This window comes from Papilio xuthus, unplaced genomic scaffold (genome assembly GCF_000836235.2).
Source record: "Papilio xuthus unplaced genomic scaffold, Pxut_1.1 DF827714.1, whole genome shotgun sequence".
In the NCBI taxonomy this organism is placed as follows: Eukaryota; Metazoa; Arthropoda; class Insecta; order Lepidoptera; family Papilionidae; genus Papilio; species Papilio xuthus.
This window is the reverse complement of record NW_013530935.1, coordinates 4,597,039-4,620,544: the sequence shown is the minus strand read 5'-3', so window position 1 is coordinate 4,620,544 and position 23,506 is coordinate 4,597,039. Positions and strand designations below refer to the sequence as shown.

Sequence of the window (23,506 nt, the reverse complement as noted above, 5' to 3'; positions counted from 1 at the left end):
CGCGTCATCAGTTACTCACAGAAACGCGTGGCGGGAGCGCGCTTTTTTGACATATTCATTGTACAAACTAATGAACTATTAATAGTTAAGCCACTTATTAATCAGACGGTGCAACGTTCCAAATATCTGTGTTAACTTGGTCGTTTTAAAATCTTCTAGTGTGTGGACGTTTAAAATTATTACACTAAGGATATCGTTTATTAAAACGTAAGTAAATCGATTTTTTTCCCGCTTGTTGTTGATTTCTCAACAACAATTCAAATTGTAATCAATATTTGATTTTTAAACCTTTTACAAAATAATAATTTTAGTAGCCAGTGCAACTTTTATGTGGAAGCATGATTCGTCCATAATTCCGTTATATTCGCATGTTTGAACTCGTTTGACTACTATAACTTTAATCACGAACTTCTGTGCTAGAAATGCTAGCCTTTATTATAACTATGCAAAATAAAAAAAACATTTGCAATAAATAAGAATATCGCTCGTTAATTTGAATATATATTCAATTAACCCGCTTACAAGGAAACAATAATTGGCGGTACGTTTAGAAATAAACAAACAGGTCATCTTATTATGACTAAGTCGTCGAGTTTCAAGTTAGTATAAATATTTATTACTTGCTGATAAGTATTGCCGCCGTTGAATCAATGGACTGCGCTGACAATTCTTAATCAACAGGATATTATAGAGAATGTAAATAAGTTTTTTGAGTTAACAATTGAAGATGAAAACAACTATAAATGTCTATGTAACAGCATGGAATTTTAAACGTGTTTCTTATTGCGTCCAAATATTTTATCCACTACAATGATGGTGATTTCTAACTTCTTCTCATACAGGTACTTCCATAGGTATTTGACTTTTAAAGAAGCTATTGACTATCGAGTGATCTACCGACATTTCTTTCCTTTGGTTTCATAAAGATACTACAATAGTAATTAAAATAATAATAAACCTCTCGGGGTTCTAGTAACAGTAATTAGGCAGTGTGTATATTGTGTTACATTTACGTGATTTAAAACTAAGAATAAAACAAGAGTTGGTAGTACCACTAAATTTCGGAGTCATTCGATGTCAATCCGTTATCCTACCTGCCTACTTATACTTACATAGTAGAAATAATAATAATTTTGCTTCATATACTGCTATTCTTGCCAGTGTGCTAATGTTTTTTTGTTAAATGGAAAAATTTTGAACATCACATGAATAAAAAACATAGAGACGGTAAGCGATATAGAGTGTAACGATCTCTGTTGTCTGTTAATTTGTAAGTCATGCATAGCTGTCTAGCTTAAACTAAATGAAACGGATAAACGAAACTATTAGTCATAAAATTCTATTACTTGCAACATTGGAAAGTAACGGTTTTTAATATGCCACGGAAAAGTTTGTTAGAATGTGAGATCAACGAGTAATCGATATGTCGCAGTTCATTTGTTGAAACCGTCAAAATTAAATACGGTGTGTTAAACTGTCAGTTGCGCTTGGTTTTACTACAAGTACGAAAATTAGACAATTTTGGTTTATGAGTCCTGTTTGTTCGCAAGACTCATAAAATAAGCTATGTTTTTTTATTTATCAATTGACTGATAACCTTTTAATACATAATACGTTGGATGTTATTGTATGTATGATGCATTGTGATTACTCAAGGTCATTCAAGGTTGCATTTAGTTTACAATTCCTGTTAAATTTAATAATACCTACTTCATACGTTTAGTTGCGTGTATTCCTAACTTTACGAACGGTTCGTTTTTTCGTGCAAGTTCATCGGCCGATGTTTATTGTAAGTCTATTTCAATGATTTGACTCATACACGCCACAGAGGGTATGATTCTCTGTATTAAACGTGTCTTACGAATTTCTTTATATTATTTTGATATCGATTACACAAGTGGAAATGCAACAGATTAATATTGTTTGTGAAACATGTTACACATCGAATACATATTCTAATTTACAAATTCGTGTATGGCAACATCTAAATAAATATTAAACAGTGTCACCAATGGTCTTATAAATTGAATTTTTTGATGACGTAACATTGTAGAATAGTTAGTATTTTAATTGTTTAACCATTACAAGCGAAATGAACTGACGGCCAACCCCGATTAAATGGAGAGGCACCTTGTGAGAGAGAGAGCGAGAGAGAGAGAACCATTACAAGGATACGGTTCTTCTTCTTGTAACCTCTGCGATTTACTGCTTATTATGGTCTATTGCAGTCACTACTACTTCTATCTTGACATTTGGTCTTTTGTTTTACACTTTGCGATGGTTTATGCTTAGTTTATATTAATCCAGTTCAGTAGGATAGTACTGACTTGACATGGCCTGTTTTGGTGCACTAACGCCAGTATAACAGCGCTGATATTGAGTGCTACTGCACTACTGGAATACTGTAAACCAGGTAAGTCAAGTAGCAGTTCGCTAGATGAGAGTATATTTAAACTTGTTTCTTATTCTTTAAAATTTGTATTGATTTAGTCATCATTGTCTGACCGCCGAATCATCATCATCAGCTCACTACATGTCCCCACCGAGGGGCTCGGAGCCTAAGTTAAGGGTGATTAAGCCACGCTGGCCAAGTGCGGGTTGGTTGACTTCACACGTATCTTTAAATTTCTTCTCGGATATGTGCAGGTTGCATCACGATGTTTTCCTTCACCGTAAGAACGTCGGATAAATGTACATATGTAAATCGGAAATCGAAAAACACATTGGTATAAAGCGTGATTCGAACCGAGGACCTGCAGATTGCAAGTCAAGTGCTTGAACCCTGAGCCATCGACGCTCTCAGTAGATTTAAACTTGTTTCTTAATCTTTAAAATTTGTATTGTTTTAGTCATTGTCTGACCACTGTATCATCGGTCTTAAATCGATTTCACAATTGTGCAACATCGAGACCGGATTATATAAATCTGTTACGTATTAAATTGGGGCAACTGTTGTGTCTGCATTTTAAAGGTCGTATTTTACCACGTTTAGATATTTATTATAACTAGGACGCAGATGTGTACAATCTCCTTAACGTAAGGTCACCTTTTGTCCAATGAACTGAATACTGGTATTGTGTAAAAATATTTTTTTTTGTTTGGAACATTAGCCAAGGACCTTCATAAAGTTTGTATGATTATTAAATAGGTAATGGGTCTAACAGCTGACTATATTTGTTTTGTAAATAAATTTTCTCTCATAACTCATATAACCGTGGGTATTCACTGTAGAAACAGCCGTAAAACAACATTATTTTCTTATCTTTTTTTTAACGAGAATGAAGTAGTTGATAATATGTTTTAGCATGAGTATTTCGGTAGTGGAAACTGACGATTAAACTACATAATAAATCTGTTAATAGAAAGCTATTTGGTTTTCCTTTCCGCGTACAAGAGTAACTTTTATGATTTATTTATTTTTCTCTAAATTGACAGACAAATATTAGTTCGATTTTCAATAGAATTTACCACTTCCTGTTGATTGCTGTATATCATTGTAAACAGGAAGTGACACAGATAAGATTTTTAGAAATAACCCATCTGTAGGTGACTTGTCACTTCCATTGTTTTATTTGGTTGTGGATATGGGGAATGAAATTACTATATTTTTCAAAGGAAAAATATTTAGTTTTAGTTGTTTAAAAACTTTTTTTTATAGAGACGATACTCCATAATTTTAATATTGAAAATATTGTCAAGCGTTTAAGAAATGCCTTTTAAAAATCTTACTACCTTTCTGACTAACCGACCGACTGACCGAGTGCGATATGGTTGGCATCTGAGACCTCTGTATAAAAATATTATCAACCTGTCAACAAAACAGTGTTGACGATATATTTTAAAAGGGGATATTGTTCTCAGAGACCCACAGTTAGAGACAAATATCACGATGACGACATCGAGTAAAGTAAGAATTTCTTTATCTTTCACCAGAAGCCCACGCAGCATCCCAGTCGTATCCGGACTTAATTAATAAGGAAAGAAATAACACGTTTATTGCTTTTGACAGCGTTCAAAATAACGATTGCTAATGCTTTTATTGATGTTTTCATGTTTATTATCAAAGTTATTAAAACATTACTAAATATCCATATTTAATTATCTCGAAAATCTTTTTGTAACGAAAAGTCTCAAATTCGGTTATTATTAAAATTTTAAACGATAAATACAACACCCAATAACTGCATTACAGGAATGTGAAAAAAAACTTACTAACTTAATTTTATGACTCAGCGTTCCAAATCGGTTCGTTCATGTTAAGTATTAGAAAGTACAGGTATTATTTTTATTTTATTAACTACGAGTAAAGGACATTCATTGTTCTGTCTGTATGTTATGATTAAAAATACTTTACAAACACAATGTTATTTATATCGTGAATGCGTTTTTTTATATTCTGCCAGTAAATGTCGCAATAATTAAGAAAAAAAAAAGAACTTATTAAACGTTTTTCGCCTTCACTTCTAAGAATTTTTTTTCTTCCATATTTGCTTGAATATTTTAAAACTGGCCACAAACAATTGACGCCATATAAAATAGGAAGTAGTAACAATGCAAGTGTTCAAGTCACGTTCTATGACAAGGAGTTAATAAGGAAGCGACAAAAATATATTCTCTATGCATTGATTTACTGACGCATGTGATATAGGGGACATGACATAGGTATTGATAAAAAAGTTGTTTATCTATGATTGTCGTTTTGTATCTGTAATCTATGGTAATCTATGCCTGAAAAAGTAAGCTACTTTATATTTTTTTTATTACAAACGTGCCATGGTTATAATTTTTATAAAAACATATAAGTGCCAAATTAAACTATACAGCAAGTAAAAATCTTGAATAATTTCAAATGGTTTATGTCGAATCATACGAAATAAGGATCGGAATATTTGCGCCTGTTGGGTCGGGATGCGTGCGGGAGATGGTTACCACGACAACGGGGCGAGGTGGCATCTATTTCTGTCCCCCGTTCAATCTCGCAACGAATTCCTTGCAGTATGAACCGATGTTATTTTGCCCACATGTCGACCAGTCACTAGTTTGGCGATGTACTTTGAAATATTTTAGTCGTCAAGGCAATATTTTTACTGCCCCTAACTATAAAATTACTTTACGAAATGCTAAATTTCTATTGTGATTTATTTTTTTATTATACTTAAATATTGTAATTGACCAATATATTTTTATCTGCACAAGATGCATATTATGTCAGTGTGTTTTAAAATATATCTGTATCTTTCCTTATAATTGAGATAACACGTTCTATTTGAGCTAAAAATATTATGATCAATTAGAACCCTTACTAATGTCTGTAGTGATCCCTTAATTAAAACTACACGTCGTTTACCAGTTGGGGGACGGTCAAAGTAATTGTACGGTAACTGGAAACGCACGCATTAATTATTCCACCGTAATCCCCTAACCCATTGCACTTTATGTACTCTGACGTCATTCCTGCATTCGCTTATATTATGCGCAATAAATAAACATTTAAAAGAGTAAAAATCAGTTTTAAAAAATACTGAAATATATGGCGAAGATATCACAAACTGTCACACGTTGCATCACAAATAATTTTATTAAAGCAGAATTTTTAGATTTTAACACGTTTTTTTTACATAGAGAACATAGCATTCGTCTATCAACATCAAAGGAAGACAAGGACTTTTTATAACCTACTAACCGCCGCCTGCGGCTCCGTCCGTAGTCGATTAAAATATAGATAGTAGCCGATTCACAGACCTACCGAATACGCTTATACAATTTCGTAAAAAAAAGTCAAGCCATTTCGAATGAGTATGGTAACGAAAATTGTGACACGAGAATCTTTATATATATAATTCTTCTGTGAGTGTGTATGTCACTGAACTTCTCTCAAACGACTGGACCGATTTTGATTAAATTTTTTTTGTGTGTTCAAGGGGATCTGGGAATGGTTTAGATTCACAATTTTCATCAAATATTAACTTCATATTTATTTATTCAAATTAAAGACGTGTAGACAGGACAACGTCTGTCGGGTCCGCTATTTTATATATAATTTTAGACATTAATAGTTAGAATCATTTGGCGCGAATGGCGAGCTTTCATTACCAAGTCAAGTGTCAATGATTAGTGAGGGGAAATAAACGACGACATTTTAGCAAAGCTAGTGTTGCGCCAGTACACCGGCACATTGTCGGATTTTCTTCCTAACAATGAGAAGTCACACTGTATACGTCGAATCGTTATTTTTATGAGCGAAAACTCAAACTTATGAAAAAATATTTAACCAATGAATGCTACGCTAACGTCTTCAAGGGTAAAGGTTAAAATATAAAGTTATATGTGGTCAGTACGAGGTGAACCTTGTGTGCATTATCTTATGTTTACGTTACTAGCAGTGAGTCACAATGTTATTGTTGCACAAATTATGATTGATCACGTTTGTATTTAACCTTAAAATATGAGTTACTTAAGGTATAAATTAGAGATTATTGAAGAAAATTCACTAAGTTTCTGAGCAACTGTCGTTAAATATACGATCATGTTAAGTGATAATTGCAGTTGCAAAGCATTATATATTTTTTTGCTTTATAATTATACTACCGGTCGCCTACGACTCCGTTCGCGCGGAATTAAAAAGAAACATAATTAGTAGCCTTTCTAATCTTTTAGATTAAGTTCTGTATATATGCCTAATTTCGTTGAGATTTGTTCGACTGTTCTGGAGATACCTGCAAACAAACATCCATCCATTCATTCAAACATTCGCATTTATAATATTAGTAAGATATGTATATTTCAACAGATGAAGTATTAAAATAACGAAGTATACATTTCCTATTTATACTTAGTTTTCTTAGTAACTTACGGTAACTTTCTATTCGAACTTGTTACTTCCTGCTAAAGATTGCTTTACTTAATTAATACGCTAAGATACTAACAAACTGGATTGTATTTCTACTATACTGACATATAATTTGCAAATAAAGATAATATTAAAACGATAAATCTATGCTTCGATGATCCGGTTGTTAATTATATATAAAATAGTAAAAAAAAATCATATCAAATCCAATACAGATTTTTCCAAAAGCAGCTCCAACAAAGGAAATCCACACTAAAAAATTACCTCATTGTCTATGGCAAACGATATTATCTACTTTACGAAACCATTCTCTATTGAAAACCTTGAGTGTAAAATTCTCTTATCAAGACAAGAGCTATCAAGATTCTATCGCAATAGCTTTATTATGCGTATAATATTAAATTAAGCCTTAAAAACTATTGTATTCAATTTTCTACTATATGGTAGTTTTAAGATAAATATACATTGGGTGATGGTTTCTTACTTAATTAGATTAAAAATGTTATAAAGAAAGAATTAAGATGGTAGGGTGTTACGGTTGTTAGTTATCCAGTCCAGCGTGACTGGAACAAAATAAAATTATTTAATATAACATTGCTATGGAATAAAGTGGTAAGAGCGTCGGTGGATCAGGGGTCAAGCACTTGACTTGCAATCTGCAGGTCCTCGGTTCGAATCCTGCCATGTACCAATTTGTTTTTCGATTTGCATATGTACATTTATCTGATGTTCTTACGGTGAAAGAAACATCGTGATGCAAGCTGTACATATCTGAGAAGAAATTCAAAGATATGTGTGGACCAACCCGCACTGGGCCAGCGTGGTTGACTATGTCCCAATCACCCTTAAGTTAGGGCAGGCTCCGAGCCCCTCGGTGGGGACGTATAGTGAGCTGATGATGATGATGAAAGTGGTACAAATGGCACATGAATTTCGTCACAATCTCTTTACATTTTTATCTCGATTGTATCTTATTATGGTCGCACGATTATAACACCGTTCACTTATCGCGGACATTATGCATGGATGTTCTTTTTTAATGTATCTTTTAAAAATTAGACACGAGCTAGCTCTTGGACTATAAATTATTCTAGATAATCCTACCACTTGTCAGTAGTGCTTACCATGTTTTCTTAAATTGTTTAAAATTATAATAAAATCTGCTTCTGAATCCTAACCGTGGGTTTTCCCCCCCAAAAATCTCCCTTTTTTAAAAATAAAAACAGAACAGAAGTATTTTAACCGCGTAAACTATCATTGTATTGACATTCTTCAAACTTGTGTGTCTCTCATTTTGTCAAACAATTGTTACATCTTTACGAAGTTTGTGCGACATTTTTGAGATAATCTCATGCATTTTTATCTCTTTAATAAATCGGTCCGTCGATCATTGATAAACTGACAAATATGGCATCGTCAGTAACTAGACCATCCAAATAAGGATATGTCTCCCCGATTGGTCGCGAATTTACAATATTTGAAAGTTTATTTACCGCTATCATTAAACTAAATACTGTCGAAATTACGAATGCAAACTTGATAACAGTAATGGCCACATTCTTGAACTTTAAAGGAAATACTATACTACACATACTCCCCCGAAACGGTTTAACCGATATTTATGAAATTTTATATACATATTCAGTAGGGTATGAGAATCGGCTACTGTCTAAATTTTAATCCCGCGCGGACGGAGTCGTGGGCATAGAAGGTTTTTCTAGATTTTTTTAGATGCCCTGTTTAACAAGATCCTTTTTTTAATACTCTAATACACATGTTGTAAATTTTTAAAATGTAAAAGAATTTGTTATTGAAATTAATATAAAATGTTTTGTACAAATGAAATTGTTCTGTGATATCATCATGTTCGTAGTTGTGAACCCACACTTGATGTGTTGATGCTATCAGCGTCCCCTTCCCGTACTGTCGTCAGGCCGTCGCGTCGTCAGGGTCGCGGTCTTCAACAGATACAGATTAAACACCCGCATTGTACACGATACCGGTTTATTTGGCAGATTTAAATAAAGTCAATGCTTTTTCTTTTTCTTTAATAAATATATTACAAAGGGGATGATTGAATAGGCAATATGTTTTATATACAAGTGTTACTACGGTGAAAACAGATAGAAACGATAATCATTTGACTTAAAGTTAATAAGGCTTAAACGTGAATATAGTATACACTCTATCCAGAGAGTTAAACGAAGACAAAGGATTATACGAGTGCTCGCGTGCGTCGACCTTATTAAAGTGTAGGTGAAAACGCCTTACGTTTCCCCTCCTGCAAAACAACGCACAGCTCCAAAGTGGGAGCACTGAGTCAGAACAAGACAGGTGCTTCACCCTTAATGTTTACCATGGAATTCTGCAAATGTTTGTTATTTTGTCTGTCCTCTGCTAATCTGGATACATTCAAGTTTACTTGTAGGTATTATTCTCATTCTGTTAAGATTGAAATGAATCACTGATAGAATTCAGATGTGGAACGAAATAAAAGAAATTAGTCTGAATAGGATTTGATATAATTAATCGTGGTTGGAAACACTAAAAGGTCACGGGACCGATCATCTACCCGCTCAAGTATAGGCTTTATTGGGACAATATCACGAATGACAAAAGCCGAAGACAGGATAGCGTAGAGGCAGCTGATCGATGCATCTGTAAAGGCATATCAAGAAGCACGACCTAATGAAGTATACGAAGAAGGATTTGATATAGACACAAAACTTGTATGACATTGCGTTTATTACTTGTCAAACTTTAACTGTACGTTGTCATCTGTTTTATAGTACCACTTTCAATTGCGATTTACGAACATCTATCATTGTATTCTAAAAGCGTACTTCCTCCTTTATGTCATGGTTCATTTCAAATAGGATGCACGGTATAATTTAGACTTTCACTGGGTTATCTAAAGTAAACCAAAAGCCACGGTGACCGATAACCGTTTAATGGTTTCTTATCTTTACGGTACTTAAATTTAATGTGACCACTTTTAATTACCACTCGCAACTGACCGTGGCTTTGAACACGTACGTCATAGAGGCTAAAGTAATTTAAGTCTGTAGGAAAAATAGTGATTAAAAGACAAATTGTGATATCGTTATTAATATGACTAGCAACCCGTCCCGGCTTCGGCGATAAAAAATATATGCTAATCAAAAAAGGTTTTGTTTACAAAGGAGTTCACGAAGATTAGGGTAAAAGACGTACTGTGTTTTTGTTTAAAAACTTTTGGATTCGCTTTGGAACTTTTAGTGCTATTATTATAATAATTTATATTTTGTGTAGGTTAACAACACCAGAACTAATTGGAATGTCTCTATATTGTTTCGAAAAAAATAGAATTTCGTAGAGCGACGCATTTACTTTACCTATAACGTGAAACCAATTTTGAAAACTTTGTCTGTCTGTATGTCTGCCGGCAAGAGCGCGTTTCTCCCAAATAATCTCTGGAACGATCGGACCGATTTCGATATGACTTTGACGGGAAGGTGGGGCTGATCCACGCCGGAATATTTTGGGCTACTTTTAATCCTGCACAGGCAATGTCGTTAGTGTGCTTAATACGTAATGCATGAGTCATAGTAAATGATGCTTGTTGACATCACTTGGCTCCTTTGTTGAATTCTTTGAAGCTTATGTTAGCACATTTAGCAATTGTTAATTTTACACATAACTGCATTACAAAGAATGAGTTGAATAATTTGCCTATTGCGATATTTTTGTTTGAGGTTTTTGTGCCATAAATAAAATTGAATAGGCATTGTGGTGGGGCATTTCTTTTCTCTTTATATATAAAAATAAGATTAAAAGAATAATGTGCAATCGAACATCATCATTATAATATTATATTAAGGTTCATAACAAAAAAAAACATAAAAATTCTCATTAAAATATCTTGATACAAACACAAAGTTTCGTGAGTTAAAGTTGTTTATTTTTTATTTAAAAATGCTATTTGTATAAAATAAGAACAAAACAAAGATATGAGATCGTTAGCTAAGTAAATATATTGATATAGTTAAGAACAACAAAGATTAAGTTTGTATTATATCAATTAAGTTGAAATAACGTCAATTTATATGCAAACTAATTCGTTTTGTATGAATCTCCTTGTAGTTCCATTTCTGATAACATTTATCTTAATGTGACGTTTGTTTAGGATGTAACAAATATTTTATACTAATATTTCGATTCAAAGAATTTAACGATAAATTTCTCTTGTTTCAGTATTTATCTGGGGAGCCATGCCGGCGACGTTATCAGTGCGCGAAGGATCATACAACACTCGCTACGCCATTTAAGACGAGATCTTGATAAATATAAAACAAACGCGCACATCCGTTTCTATACTTTAAAAGTTTCGTAAAAGAATTAAATAGTGGGTTAACAAATTTCGTAATAAAATTCAATAGACTACAAGTGAGCGCCATTTTGAGGCGGTCATTTTGTGATAGTGCAGTGAACTTGTGTGACAAAATGGCGACGACCGGCAGTGAGATGTGGCTGCAGTGGTTCGCGTGTTGCTACCAGCCGGCTGCGCAGGCGCAGCGCACGCGGCGAAGAATAGACCGCTCTATGATCGGAGCACCTACGAACTTCCAACATACGGGACACATAGGTAAGATTTTTTTTTAGTTGGATTGTATATTCTACAATAAGACCTAGAGTAGAAATGTCCTTTGGTAACATTTTCTACTACTTCTTAGCTATACTGTCTTTTACTCTAATTTAATATTGTTTTGTTTTTCAATATTCTGTATGAAAAAGGTTAACCAAATTTTACCACGTAACTTTGAACTTCTTTTGATCAAAAACTTTAAAAACACATGTCAACTTTTAGACCTGGCTTTCACCTCACTATTACAAGTTTAAGACTACATTGCATTGCCATTTAAACACAGACGTTCAATCTGGTAGACAGGATAAATCTTGAAGTTAAAAAAGAACTGAGGCAATTTTACTTCTTTGTTCTTCAACTGTTCGAATACGTAGATGTTTACAGTCACTGAATATCAAAGCTACATACATCTTCGATTTGTTCCACTTTCTTCACAAAAAAAAACAACAATTGAACATAAATTTCCACTTGACGGCTGCTTGATAATGAGCATTATAAATTCAAGACGACAACTGAGGTCCGAAAAACAGGTCCTTATTATCTAACTTGTTCACATAACTTCGCTTTCACGTTACCATAACAACCCATAACTTAAAATGTTGACACTTCTATATTATTGCATTGTTTTAAAGAATAATATTATCTATATTATAAATGCGAATGTTTTCACGGATGGATGTTTGTTAGAAGTTATGTCCAGAACGGTTGCAGGGATGTAGCTGAAATGTAATATAGATATAGAACTTAGTCTAGAAGAACATAGAGGCTACTAATTAAGTTTTGAAGTATTACGGACAGTTAAGTAAGCAAAATTCTTGCCCCACGTCCTTCTTGTCTCTTCCTCATTGCTACATCCTTACTTTAAACGATCACAGGAACATATAAATGTAGTTCCTTAACGTTTTTAATAACTGTATTATAATAATTATTAAATAACGCAGTTTTCTTGAACTATATGAGACAGATAATGTCTTAGTGTCTATGTAACAGACGATTTATCCTTTAGATAAGAAATAACCCATTGAAATTTGATCCCAAGAGATTCAAAACCTATATGAAACTAATCAGTTATTTTGAGAGATTAATTGTAATCATTAAGAAAATAAACGCATATAAATAACATGTATATATAAAAGAAAGTCGTGTTACTTACACTATTTATAAATCAAGAACGGCTTTACCGATATGGTTGAAAATTGGTGAGGAGGTAGCTTAAAGCCAGGAGATGGATATAGGATACTTCATTTTTTATTTCGAATTTATGCCTTGAAGAGCTGCTTTTTATTTAACTTACTAATATTATAAATGCAAATGTTTAGATGGATGAGATGTGGATGTATGGATGGGTGTTTGAAGATATCTCCAGAACGGTTGAACGGATCTCGATTAAATTTGGCATACGCATAATCTGAAAGAACAAGTAGGCTACACTTATTAAGTTCTTTTATATAACTACGCGGACGGAGTCGCTGACGATAGCTAGTTTGATATTAATAATTTGTCACAAATGCACAAGACAGTGGAAGAACTGGGTTCAATAAACTTTACTACGCATGACGCACACATGCGCAACTTAGACACTCATAATGTGCTAAGTAAACTTTTTTTATTCGTAGTATCTTTTATACTTAAATAGAACAAGACTGAGCGCTATACAACAACCAACCCATACATGTCCATGCAAAACTTTACCTTATAAGTAAGGAAATTCAGTAATATAAGCTAATTATAAATATATCTTGTTAAAAGTAATAAAAGAGATGACAATGTGTTTTTGTACACGTGTTTCGGTAGTGAAAACTCACAGTAAGACAGCGTGGCAGATTCATGTTCTTACCTTTGCCTAACTTTCTCTCCTGTGATCTGGATATCGTATTGACGTAACAATCACAAGCACCGCTGATCCGAGATATCTTATCCAACTCTAGTGTCACTTCAAATCGGATTATCTATCATCAATGTATCGATATCTCGATATCATATCGATATCTCGTAACCTTCCCGAATACAATGTAAACGACCCCGTATGAGAAGTATGTAGAAAATTACCGTAATAAAAACAGCAATATTACTTATTGCAGTTATAATAATTTACAACAATATCAGGATTTCTCTTTAAAATAGGTTAATTATATTAAAAACCTTATTTAAATTTCAAATGACTAAAACATTTAGTTACTTTACAACACCTTGTAATAAAAGGTGCACCTCACCTGCCAATATATAAAAAATAAGGTCTTTGATGGTGTTACAAAGACATTTGCCTAATGCCACCATTATTGCCGTGCACCTTTCCTTTCAAAACAATAAATCCCAACAAACATGTCCTGTACTTTAAACATTAATAAGCAAACCCTATAAAAAGCATAAAGCTATAAACTTTAAAGTAATTATGATAAGGTACAATTTCTAATGCACACGCTTACATAAAGCGTCATTACAATTCAATGAAGATGCGTATGCGCTCCGAATTTGGCATCAGACAACCGGACGGAGCGCATAGGGTTGCCATTCAATAAATGTAAGCACGAATAATAGCAACGAAAACAAGTTATGACTTATCAACCCTAGACTGCTTGGAAGACGAACAAAAGAAAGAGGCCTAGACTTACTTGCCTCACACCACCCACTTTAACCAGGAAACCGATGAAGACCGATGTTAAAAATGTAGCCAGAATGTTGGCAACCCTAAACACAGGCCTTGTTTGGTACAATAAATGTAACGTACAGTGAATAGGCACTTATTAAGCTAGCGCGTACCATCTTTCGACCAAATCTTCACTAACACCAGGTGGGATCGTGGTCAAGCGCTGGCTTATCAAACGTAAAAAAAAACGTCAGAACACAACCACTAATGAAAACTAGTTGTGCGTAGTCAGGGTAACTCGTCTTCAAATTATCCTATATCTACAGTTAATCAGTTCTTCTAACCAACAACATTTTTTTACAATTTGACGCAAACGCATTACAAATTCGTTAGTTTATTCTCTGCAGTATTTTTAATAGGAAGTGGATAGGTAGACTCATTGTAACATACTGGTTGAGTACCACTAACAAAGGTCCGAAGAAAAACTAGATAAGAACAATTCGTCAATTAATCCGTCTCCGCAAATTGATTGCTCTTGATAATTACGATAAAAATCGACGCACGACAACTCACGTATATTATTAAGTCTAGATTGTCATAATCTTTTAATGATTGATTGTAAATCTGCAGTTTTCTTATAAAACAAAAAGGAAAGAAAAGGTAAAGATGACAAAGAAAGAAAGTTCCCCTATTGTTTAATAAGTTACCTCAAAGAGTTGTGTTACAGAGAAACAAAAATCATATCAACTCTTAGAATCAACTTAAAAATCTTTATCAAACATTGTATTTCGCAAACGTACCTCTTTGATATATGCCAAGCTATAGGTGGATTAACCTGGTTAAAAATAAAACTGGCCACATTTAACTATTTCTGGCCATCATACGCAAACGCTACTGAATAAAAAAAAGCGCTTATAAAAACCAAATCATAATACCACGACTGTTGTGTTTTAAAAATCAGTCATGATCGTGACTTACGTCTTCAATGCTCTCTTATTAGCTCACCTTGGGCTCTTTTTTGTTACTTTATAAGCACACAATTTAAACATTTGTTAACTACTAAAATAAAACAAAAAAAAATCAAATCGTGATGAGATGAAGATGATTCAGTAAGACAATTTAACCATTTGAAATATTTACGCCAAAACATCCACAAAACCACTCACTTGAGTTTTTACTCCACTTTTTGTCTAAATACATGCCAAAAACGTTTATTAATTAAGACAGTTCTTCTAATCCAACTTGAATTAAACCTTTGAATCGTGGTATATTTCAATGATTTATTATGTATTCTATAAACTGCAATAGACCAACGTATGTATGTTTATATATCGGTAGGAAGGTCGGAAATAGCAGCAGAGTTCGGTGGCTTACTGAGTCATCGCTAAGGAAGCGAGCCACTCATGTAGGGCTGCCTGCCTCTGGAATTTAACTTAGCTATTTTAACATCGCAAACTATTTTCGCAATTACTTATAGGAACTAAGTAACTACGATAAGTTCATAACTTTGTTTGGACAATAATGATTGCTATTAATAACTAGATTCCTTTTCAGTGCCTCAAAAATAACTCGATTTATTGAAAAAACTAGTTGTGAATAAAAAAAATCTTAATTATTAGCCCATGTGTTCTTTGAAATTGTTCTACATCTGTGTCAAATAATTAAGATCCCATGAGCCGTTCTAGATATACCTTGTAACAAACAACCATCCATCCATTTATCTAAATAAAAAGTAAAATTAGATTTTAATACTCATTTTCAATATTTTCTTGTAATTTAGTTTATGTTTCTTTCTTCTTTTGTTTAAAAACAGTATAAATTATCCTTGTCAGTTTTTCCTTACCGATACTTTCCTAGTAATGAGAGAGCTAAATTATTCCACGTTTCTAACTATTTACCTTAAACGATATTGTCTAGGGCCCATACAACATGCTAATAGGTACAACATGATGCCTTTGTTTACTTACGTCTAAATCTATATTAATTAGAGTATGAAATGATAAAATTTCTTGTTAATCTATATGCGTTATACAGAGTGTATTTGCGTTAAATAATTTAAGACCCCATTGGCCATGGGAAAGTACACACGAGAGACCGTGATTACGAACTTTCTAATATACCTATGAATGATATATTAAGCGCTAATACCCTAGTAATCTATTAAGGAAAACATAAGAGCACAGGTTTGATTTCCATCATCATAAAAAATAATTACTTTATATTTGCAAAAAAGTACCATAGCTGTGAATTCTTAACATAAGATAGTATTTCTAATCTGTAGCGCTTGTCAGATTACTTTTTAATCGGTAATATTTATTACCATTTTGGGAATTTTTACTTTGACTTCAATACCATAGTAGAGTACTTGGCATTGTATAGCAGAGGTTAGAGGAGAGTATATTACATTTGGAAATTATTCATTCATAACGTAGAATATTGGTTGGTAATATAAAAATTATATCACTTAATAAGACTTAGCAAATTTCTTATAGTCGCTTCGAAAGTAGAGGCGTAATGGATTGAAGGTGTAGGCCCAAGTCCATCTATTACAGCTAAAAGCTCATCAATTTATAAAACTTTCAAGCTATAATAACACTATTAATGTTATAGAAAACGCCTACAATGTTGACCTTAATGATGATGAATTCCAGGAGTTGCGATATCAAAACAAAGTCCAGTTAAATATTTAATTTAGATATATAATGTTTCCCATTTCACTTAATTATTTATCATATATTTTATGCTAACTTTAAGGTTCTAAAACCGACTGATTTATTATAAAAATAATTACATATATACGCTAAAAGCCTAGAACTCCAACATTCCCGTAAAACCATTTTGTTCCACATCAATATTTACTTTTACATAATGATTATGTATCGAATTTATTAAAAATTCTAAAAAATGTAACACATTTTGTTTGTTCACAATTTTTTACGTCTCCTTTCGGTATGTTATCCTACTATCCTGCTAATATTATAAATGCGAACGTTTAGATGGATGTTTCTTTGAAGGTATCTCCATAACAGCTGAATGGATCTTGATGAAATTTGGCATATTTATAGTACATGGTCAGGCAGATCACATAGGCTACTAATTATGTTTTTTTTTCAATACCGCGTTGACAAACTCGCGGGCGACAGCTAGACATAAAATTAATTTAATATAAGATGGCAGCCGGTTGTGCTTATTAACTTGATGTGGTAACACAATCCGACCTAATTCTCGCGGACACAAAACATCGTTTCATTTTTACCGCTGTCGGTTACGCAACAGACTGATATGGGTCACGCCGCAAACATACACATTAATCAAGTCCAGCTGGATTATTATTACAGAAACCATCCCCGTTTTAGTCTCTTTATAACAGTACAAAGCGAATTAGGTTATTTCATGACGCATTTTTTTTAAATTTTACGACAAATGAGCAAGCAGTTACTATAGTTCCTTTTAATCGTTCATCTACCTTCTCTTAATATTCTAGACTAGAATTTGGACCACTTCATATTCAAAACACAGACTAGTCTATTTCCCCCCTGTCTGCAAGGACGTCATATTTTACCCGTCTAGCCAAATAATTAAAAATATAGATGTTATTCCTCTAACACTATTAAATATCTATGGTCAAACTGGCCATACATACTGAATCACGTCTATCAGCATACTAATTATTCATTCACTTTTTGTATAAAATTTTCTCTCACACGATTGAATAGCGTATTAAAAGGCAATAATTACTTTAATTGTAGTTTGTCATAAAAGTGATTGTACTCGCTTTACCTTTCTAGGTATAACAGTATGATTGGTCCCACGATATTTAAAATCATACATTGCCCTCTAGTCTATTGTATTGAGAATACGTGAGATTCTATGTCTATTCATTTGTTGAAAATAATCGTTGCGTTTTTTTTTTCAATACAACACAAAAATTAAACTTTCAATTGTAAAGGTGAAATGGCGTTTTGTTTGTGATATTTTATCTGTATGACAAGCCATTGTGTACATAGAAATATTTTTTATATAATATTCTTGTTTTAATGTCATAATAAATTTATATCTTTATCTGTTTAATACAACATTCATTTGCTCTACTGTAAAACTTTAAAAATTAAAAGGCATCGCCCAAGACTTTTTCCGAGCGGAATTAAAAAAAAAACTTAAATAGTAGCCTATGTTCTACATATACTAATTTCAGTGAATGCTTCCCGAAGATACCTCCTAGTAAACATCTATCCATCCATCCAAACATTCGCATTTATAATATTAGTAAGATTTAATTATAAAAAGTTTGATAGTCTGTAGTGCTTAGTTTGTTAACCAATACTGCCATATGCAAACTTTTAATTTCCACTATTTTCAATTCATTGCAGAATTATCTTAGTTTGACTATAGCTCCTTAGTTATTTTTTTATTTTTAAACTCAAGTAGTATTTGTTTATATTTGATATCAGGGTTGAGGTCAGGGTCAAGATGATTTCGTTCACGATGTGACGTCTAAGTACCTTGACGTAGTCACGAACATTTTGCCATTTAAAATGAACATTTATACTGTATAGATACTAGATACTAGTACCAGATAAAAGGTATTATGGTTAATTGAATTAAAATATTATTGTTTGTTAAAGGTCACCTTGATGACTAATTATTGCGTTTCTAAACAGGGACATAGTTGACAATTGATTTAGCTATAAGCTGTCGCCCATGATTCTGTCTGCACGGATTTGAAAAACTTAATTAGCAGTCTATGTCTTCTTCCAGACAAATTTCAGCGAGACCCATGTAGCCTGGTGATACCTTCTAACAAATATCTACTAATCCTCCCTTCTTCTTCTTTAAATAATAAAATATAAGACAAATACATTACGACCTCAAAGAAAATTACAACGACATTCTGTTAAATCACCTAATTGAATAGCAAAATATCAAATGATATCAATAAAAGTCGTAGAAAAGAATATGTAAATTTTTGTTGAATAAAAATAATTGTCTTAAATGAAATTTTATCAACAAGATGATTGACTTTCGCAATTTTTTAAAATCATCATTGGTAAATTATTTAGATTTACTATTTATTACGAGAAAACTATCTATACTAAGGGTTTATTTAAGTAACAATTTTGCAAATATAAGTGTAATCAATAAAATGCCTAACGCCTTAAAACGATTACTATCTTTAAACTGTTCTGCATTACAACGCTTAATTATAATTTCCTAACATACGCTTTATTGAACAAACAATTTTCAATTGTTACTTGTGTATGCAAATTATTCTGAAACATCGTACTTTTGTGTAACCTAGTTCATTTACAATAACTATGGTTATGAAAAAGTACGTTGAAATGATATCTTTATATATAAAAGAAAGTCGTGTTAGTTACACTATTTATAACTCAAGAACGGCTTTACCGATATGGTCGAAAATTGGTGAGGAGGTAGCTTAAAGCCAGGAGACGGATATAGGATACTATTTATTCATTTTTTTTTCGAATTTATGCCTTGAAGAGCTGCTTTTTATTTAACTTACTAATGTTATAAATGCAAATGTTTAGATGGAGGTGATGTGGATGGATGGATGTGTGTTTGAAGATATCTCTAGAACGGCTGAACGGATCTCGATTAAATATGGCATACGTATAGAACATAGTCTGAAAGAACACATAGACCACACTAATTAAGATTTTTTATATATCCACGCGGACGGAGTCAGCGACAGCTAGTTATATTATAAACATAAAAAATATTTTGACTTTTTTTTTTAATTTTTCATAAATGTTTACTTTTTGACTCTTTTGTATTATATGTTAATGTTTCTAAATTGTTTTACATACATTTTTAATTAATTTATTTATCTTCAAGATAACATCTTTAGGTTATATATAAAGTAAATGAACGATAATAAATAATCCGATTAGACGGACAAAATCTTTAACTATATTTATTTAATTATTGTTATTCATCTAAATCTATTATATACTAATCATAAAAAACTTTTTAATAGTAATTGTCTTATTATTATTTTAATATGTGCTAAAAATTCGCTGCATTTGATGAAGAAAAAAATACCACTGCAGTATTTTTACCATTTTTGCACGAGACATCTTCAGACGAAAGACCTTTTGAGACATATTCAAAGTTGACAAACTGGAATTTTCTAGTCTGAATAAATATGAGAGTAGATTTAAGAAGATATATATTTCATACTTTTAGAATATAATATAATAATATAATAATAATAATATTTTATAATTTTTGATTTCAACGACATTTACAATGTCTTTATTCGTAAAGTTAATTTGTTTGTCATTCCAGGGTCTACTGACGTGGACATGCCATCATCATTGCTGCATACGATACAGAACCAGATGCAGAGCAAAGGTGGCTACGAAATGGCTTATGGTGTTAAGGTGATTATTTTTTACTTATAATTACAAAAAAAAAACTTTGCAAAGTACAATGTGTAAGCATTCCTTCTTCCTTCCTTCCTTCAATATATAAACATCAAGAATAGATATTTTAACATAAAAGATTTTTTTTAAATAGGGCAGCCCAGCAGGCTAAGATTGAATGTGCATGGCTGCAAAGGTAGAGGAAGACCAAAAAAAGTATGGAATGACTGTGTGAGAGAGGATATGCGTAGGAAGGGGGTAGTTTCCGATATGACGGCCGATAGAGATGTATAGAGGAGTAGTACATACTATGCCGACCACCAATAGGGATGATGGCAGGTTGATGATGATGAGGACAGTCCAGCAGACTTTGACCAGGCGAGGACTAAGATGTATATCTTTTTGGAATGAAACACATCTTATTAGCAATTTATTTTCTAACACAACATTTTTTATATTCCAGGTCTACTAAAGCGGCGGTTTCCTTGGACTTTAGTGAATGCAGAGTGAACAGTAACCAATCAACATGTGTTGTACGCTCTACACTATATTTATTATTAAAATCCGTAGAATTTAAGTTTTAATTTTTAAGATACTTTTGTGTACATAAGTCATGACCGAATTCGGTGAAAAAAAATCTAAAAAGTTACCTAAGTGAAAATAACACGAATGTCACCTTTGCGCACAAGGTTATTAATTAAAAACACAATAATGTGAACGGAAACTTCGACACTATACTAAAGAAAACAATGAATAAATTAAAAATTAAAAACCAGTTTTAATGCGTTTGGTAACTTTCAAGACAAATTTAAAATGTATACAGTTTTGTATGCGCTGAATGTGAATGTCGTAGAGAAAATTTCGTTCACATTTTGGATTTTTTTTCTACGACTCACAAACTAAAATATCAATAGTTAATAGGATTCCTTTACAACGAATGTATAGAGTATTTAATTTTTATTTAAATAGTACTAGAGATATTTGTTGCCAAACTTTTACTAAAAACAATATAATAAAGTATTGACTTGTCTCACCAATACACATAATAAAGGTGCAAAGGTAATGCATTTTATATCATTAACACGTTGAGCGCCACGCGTATTTCTAAGACAATGCCGTTCAGGCCACGAGCGCTGCTTATACGCACTGGTATTAAAAGGCCGGTGTTTCCGATCGCAGTACAAAATAGTTTACATTTTTGACGCAAATTGTTAAAAAATTTATAGTTCTTATGTTACAAGCTGTCGGCCAACGATGGCTGACGCGGCTTAAACGGAAAGTCTAGTGTCAGCCACCGATGGCTAACGCGGCGCTCAACGTGTAAAATTTTATGTATCCATATTGAGATGTGCACAAAAAATACATTTTTTTTTCTTCAAAAAAATGTGGAAACAGAAAAGAACCTGTTAAATATTTCATTTCAATTTATTATAGAAAATGATTTTGTAGAAATAACCGTATTTTAGAAGTGTTTTTTCTTCCTATCGTGATATTTTGTTAATATGTAAGATAATGTATATCCCGGCATGTCAGATTTCGGATTAATTTATGTTTTTATTTTATCCTAGTATATTTTATAGCATGACTCATATTAGTATTTATCATTTGTCAGAAGCCCGTGTGTTATTCTACATATATTGCCTCATATTTACTCCACTATTACTTATAAGTACTATGTTAAAATAACTTGTGCATACAAACGAAGATTTTACAAATACGTGCAAATTTTATTGTCACATTCAAATCTTACTACGTGTACTTTAAAAACCTTCATCATCATCAACTCAGTATATGTCCCTAACGAGGGGCTCGGAGCCTACCCTAAGTTAGGGGTGACTAGGTCATAGTCAACAACGCTGGCACAGTGCGGGTTGGTTGACTTCACCCATCTTTGAATTCTTATCGGATATGTGTAGGTTGCATCACGATGTTTTCCTTCACCGTAAGAATGTCGGATTAATGTACATATGTAAATCGAAAATCGAAAAACACATTGGTACATGGCGGGATTCGAACCCAGGACCTGCAGATTACAAGTCAAATGCTGAAACCACTGAGCCACCGACGCTCTACTTTAAAATGCTTCCTAAGAAAGCTAACTCCCTTGAGTTTTCTGAGACCAAAATCTTCATTTAAAACATATTGTTCTCTGTTTTGTGAAATATAATTACATTTACACAGAGATTTTGATGTCATAAACCTACCATAAAGGTTGAAAATTGAGAAAAAATCATATAAAGGCACTTTTCATGAGCCATATTGTTATTTTAAACGTGAAATGTGACGTAACTATGTCATAATCTTGTGTCGCTAAAAACGTAATCATACATTTGTATGCAATTTGTGTGCTTTGCGAATTATTGTGTGAACTATTCATATTAATTTTGTTTATTGTAACACTATTATTTTGGTTTAAAGATTATTAGTTCTAGGTAGAGATGTGAAGTCAGGTAGAATTTAAGTTTACATTTGTGAGAAATTAGTTTTAAGATTGCTAGTTAGTATAATATTAGAAATACATATGTAATTCAGGATTTTTTTTAAATTGGCGGCGATGAAATTTTTATTTTATTTTTAAAAACATATAATATAAACCAGAAATATTACTAGATAGAATGCGCATAACTTCAGATAGAACCTTTAACCTTCGTATTTATATCTAGTATTTTTTAGTTAAAACAAGTAAAACCGAAGTAGGTAACATTTCTCCGTCCATGAAAATCTTCGGTTTTTACTTTGTAATGTTAAATACAATAAGATTTATTTCCCATATAATACCTTATTTTAAAAAAAATACTTAAATTGATTTTCTCGTTTATATTCGCCGCCAATTTTCTTACAACATTTGAATGGTCTCCATTTGTTTACAATATTGAATTCCAGATCAATTTAATATTTCAAATATACCAAATCATTGTTAATTTTTATCTAACTATTTCAGGTGTTAGACTATATCAGTTTTCTTGATATTTTTTGTATTATATAGATAAAAAATAAAATATTTACGAGTCTATTTTCTCGGCCTCTTAAGTCTTCTTGCCCGAGGAGTTTGGGCACTT

General features: G+C 32.5%; 1 protein-coding gene across 1 annotated transcript; it reads left to right on the top strand.

Moving 5' to 3' along the window:
* Positions 1 to 22,249, top strand: Spec2 (CDC42 small effector protein Spec2). Its single transcript, XM_013310895.1, has 4 exons — positions 1 to 207; positions 11,084 to 11,474; positions 20,371 to 20,465; positions 20,911 to 22,249. The coding sequence occupies exons 2-4, from the start codon at positions 11,333 to 11,335 to the stop codon at positions 20,917 to 20,919; spliced, it is 246 nt and encodes an 81-aa protein (XP_013166349.1). The 5' UTR covers positions 1 to 207; positions 11,084 to 11,332; the 3' UTR covers positions 20,920 to 22,249.
* Positions 22,250 to 23,506: the final 1,257 nt, after the last annotated feature.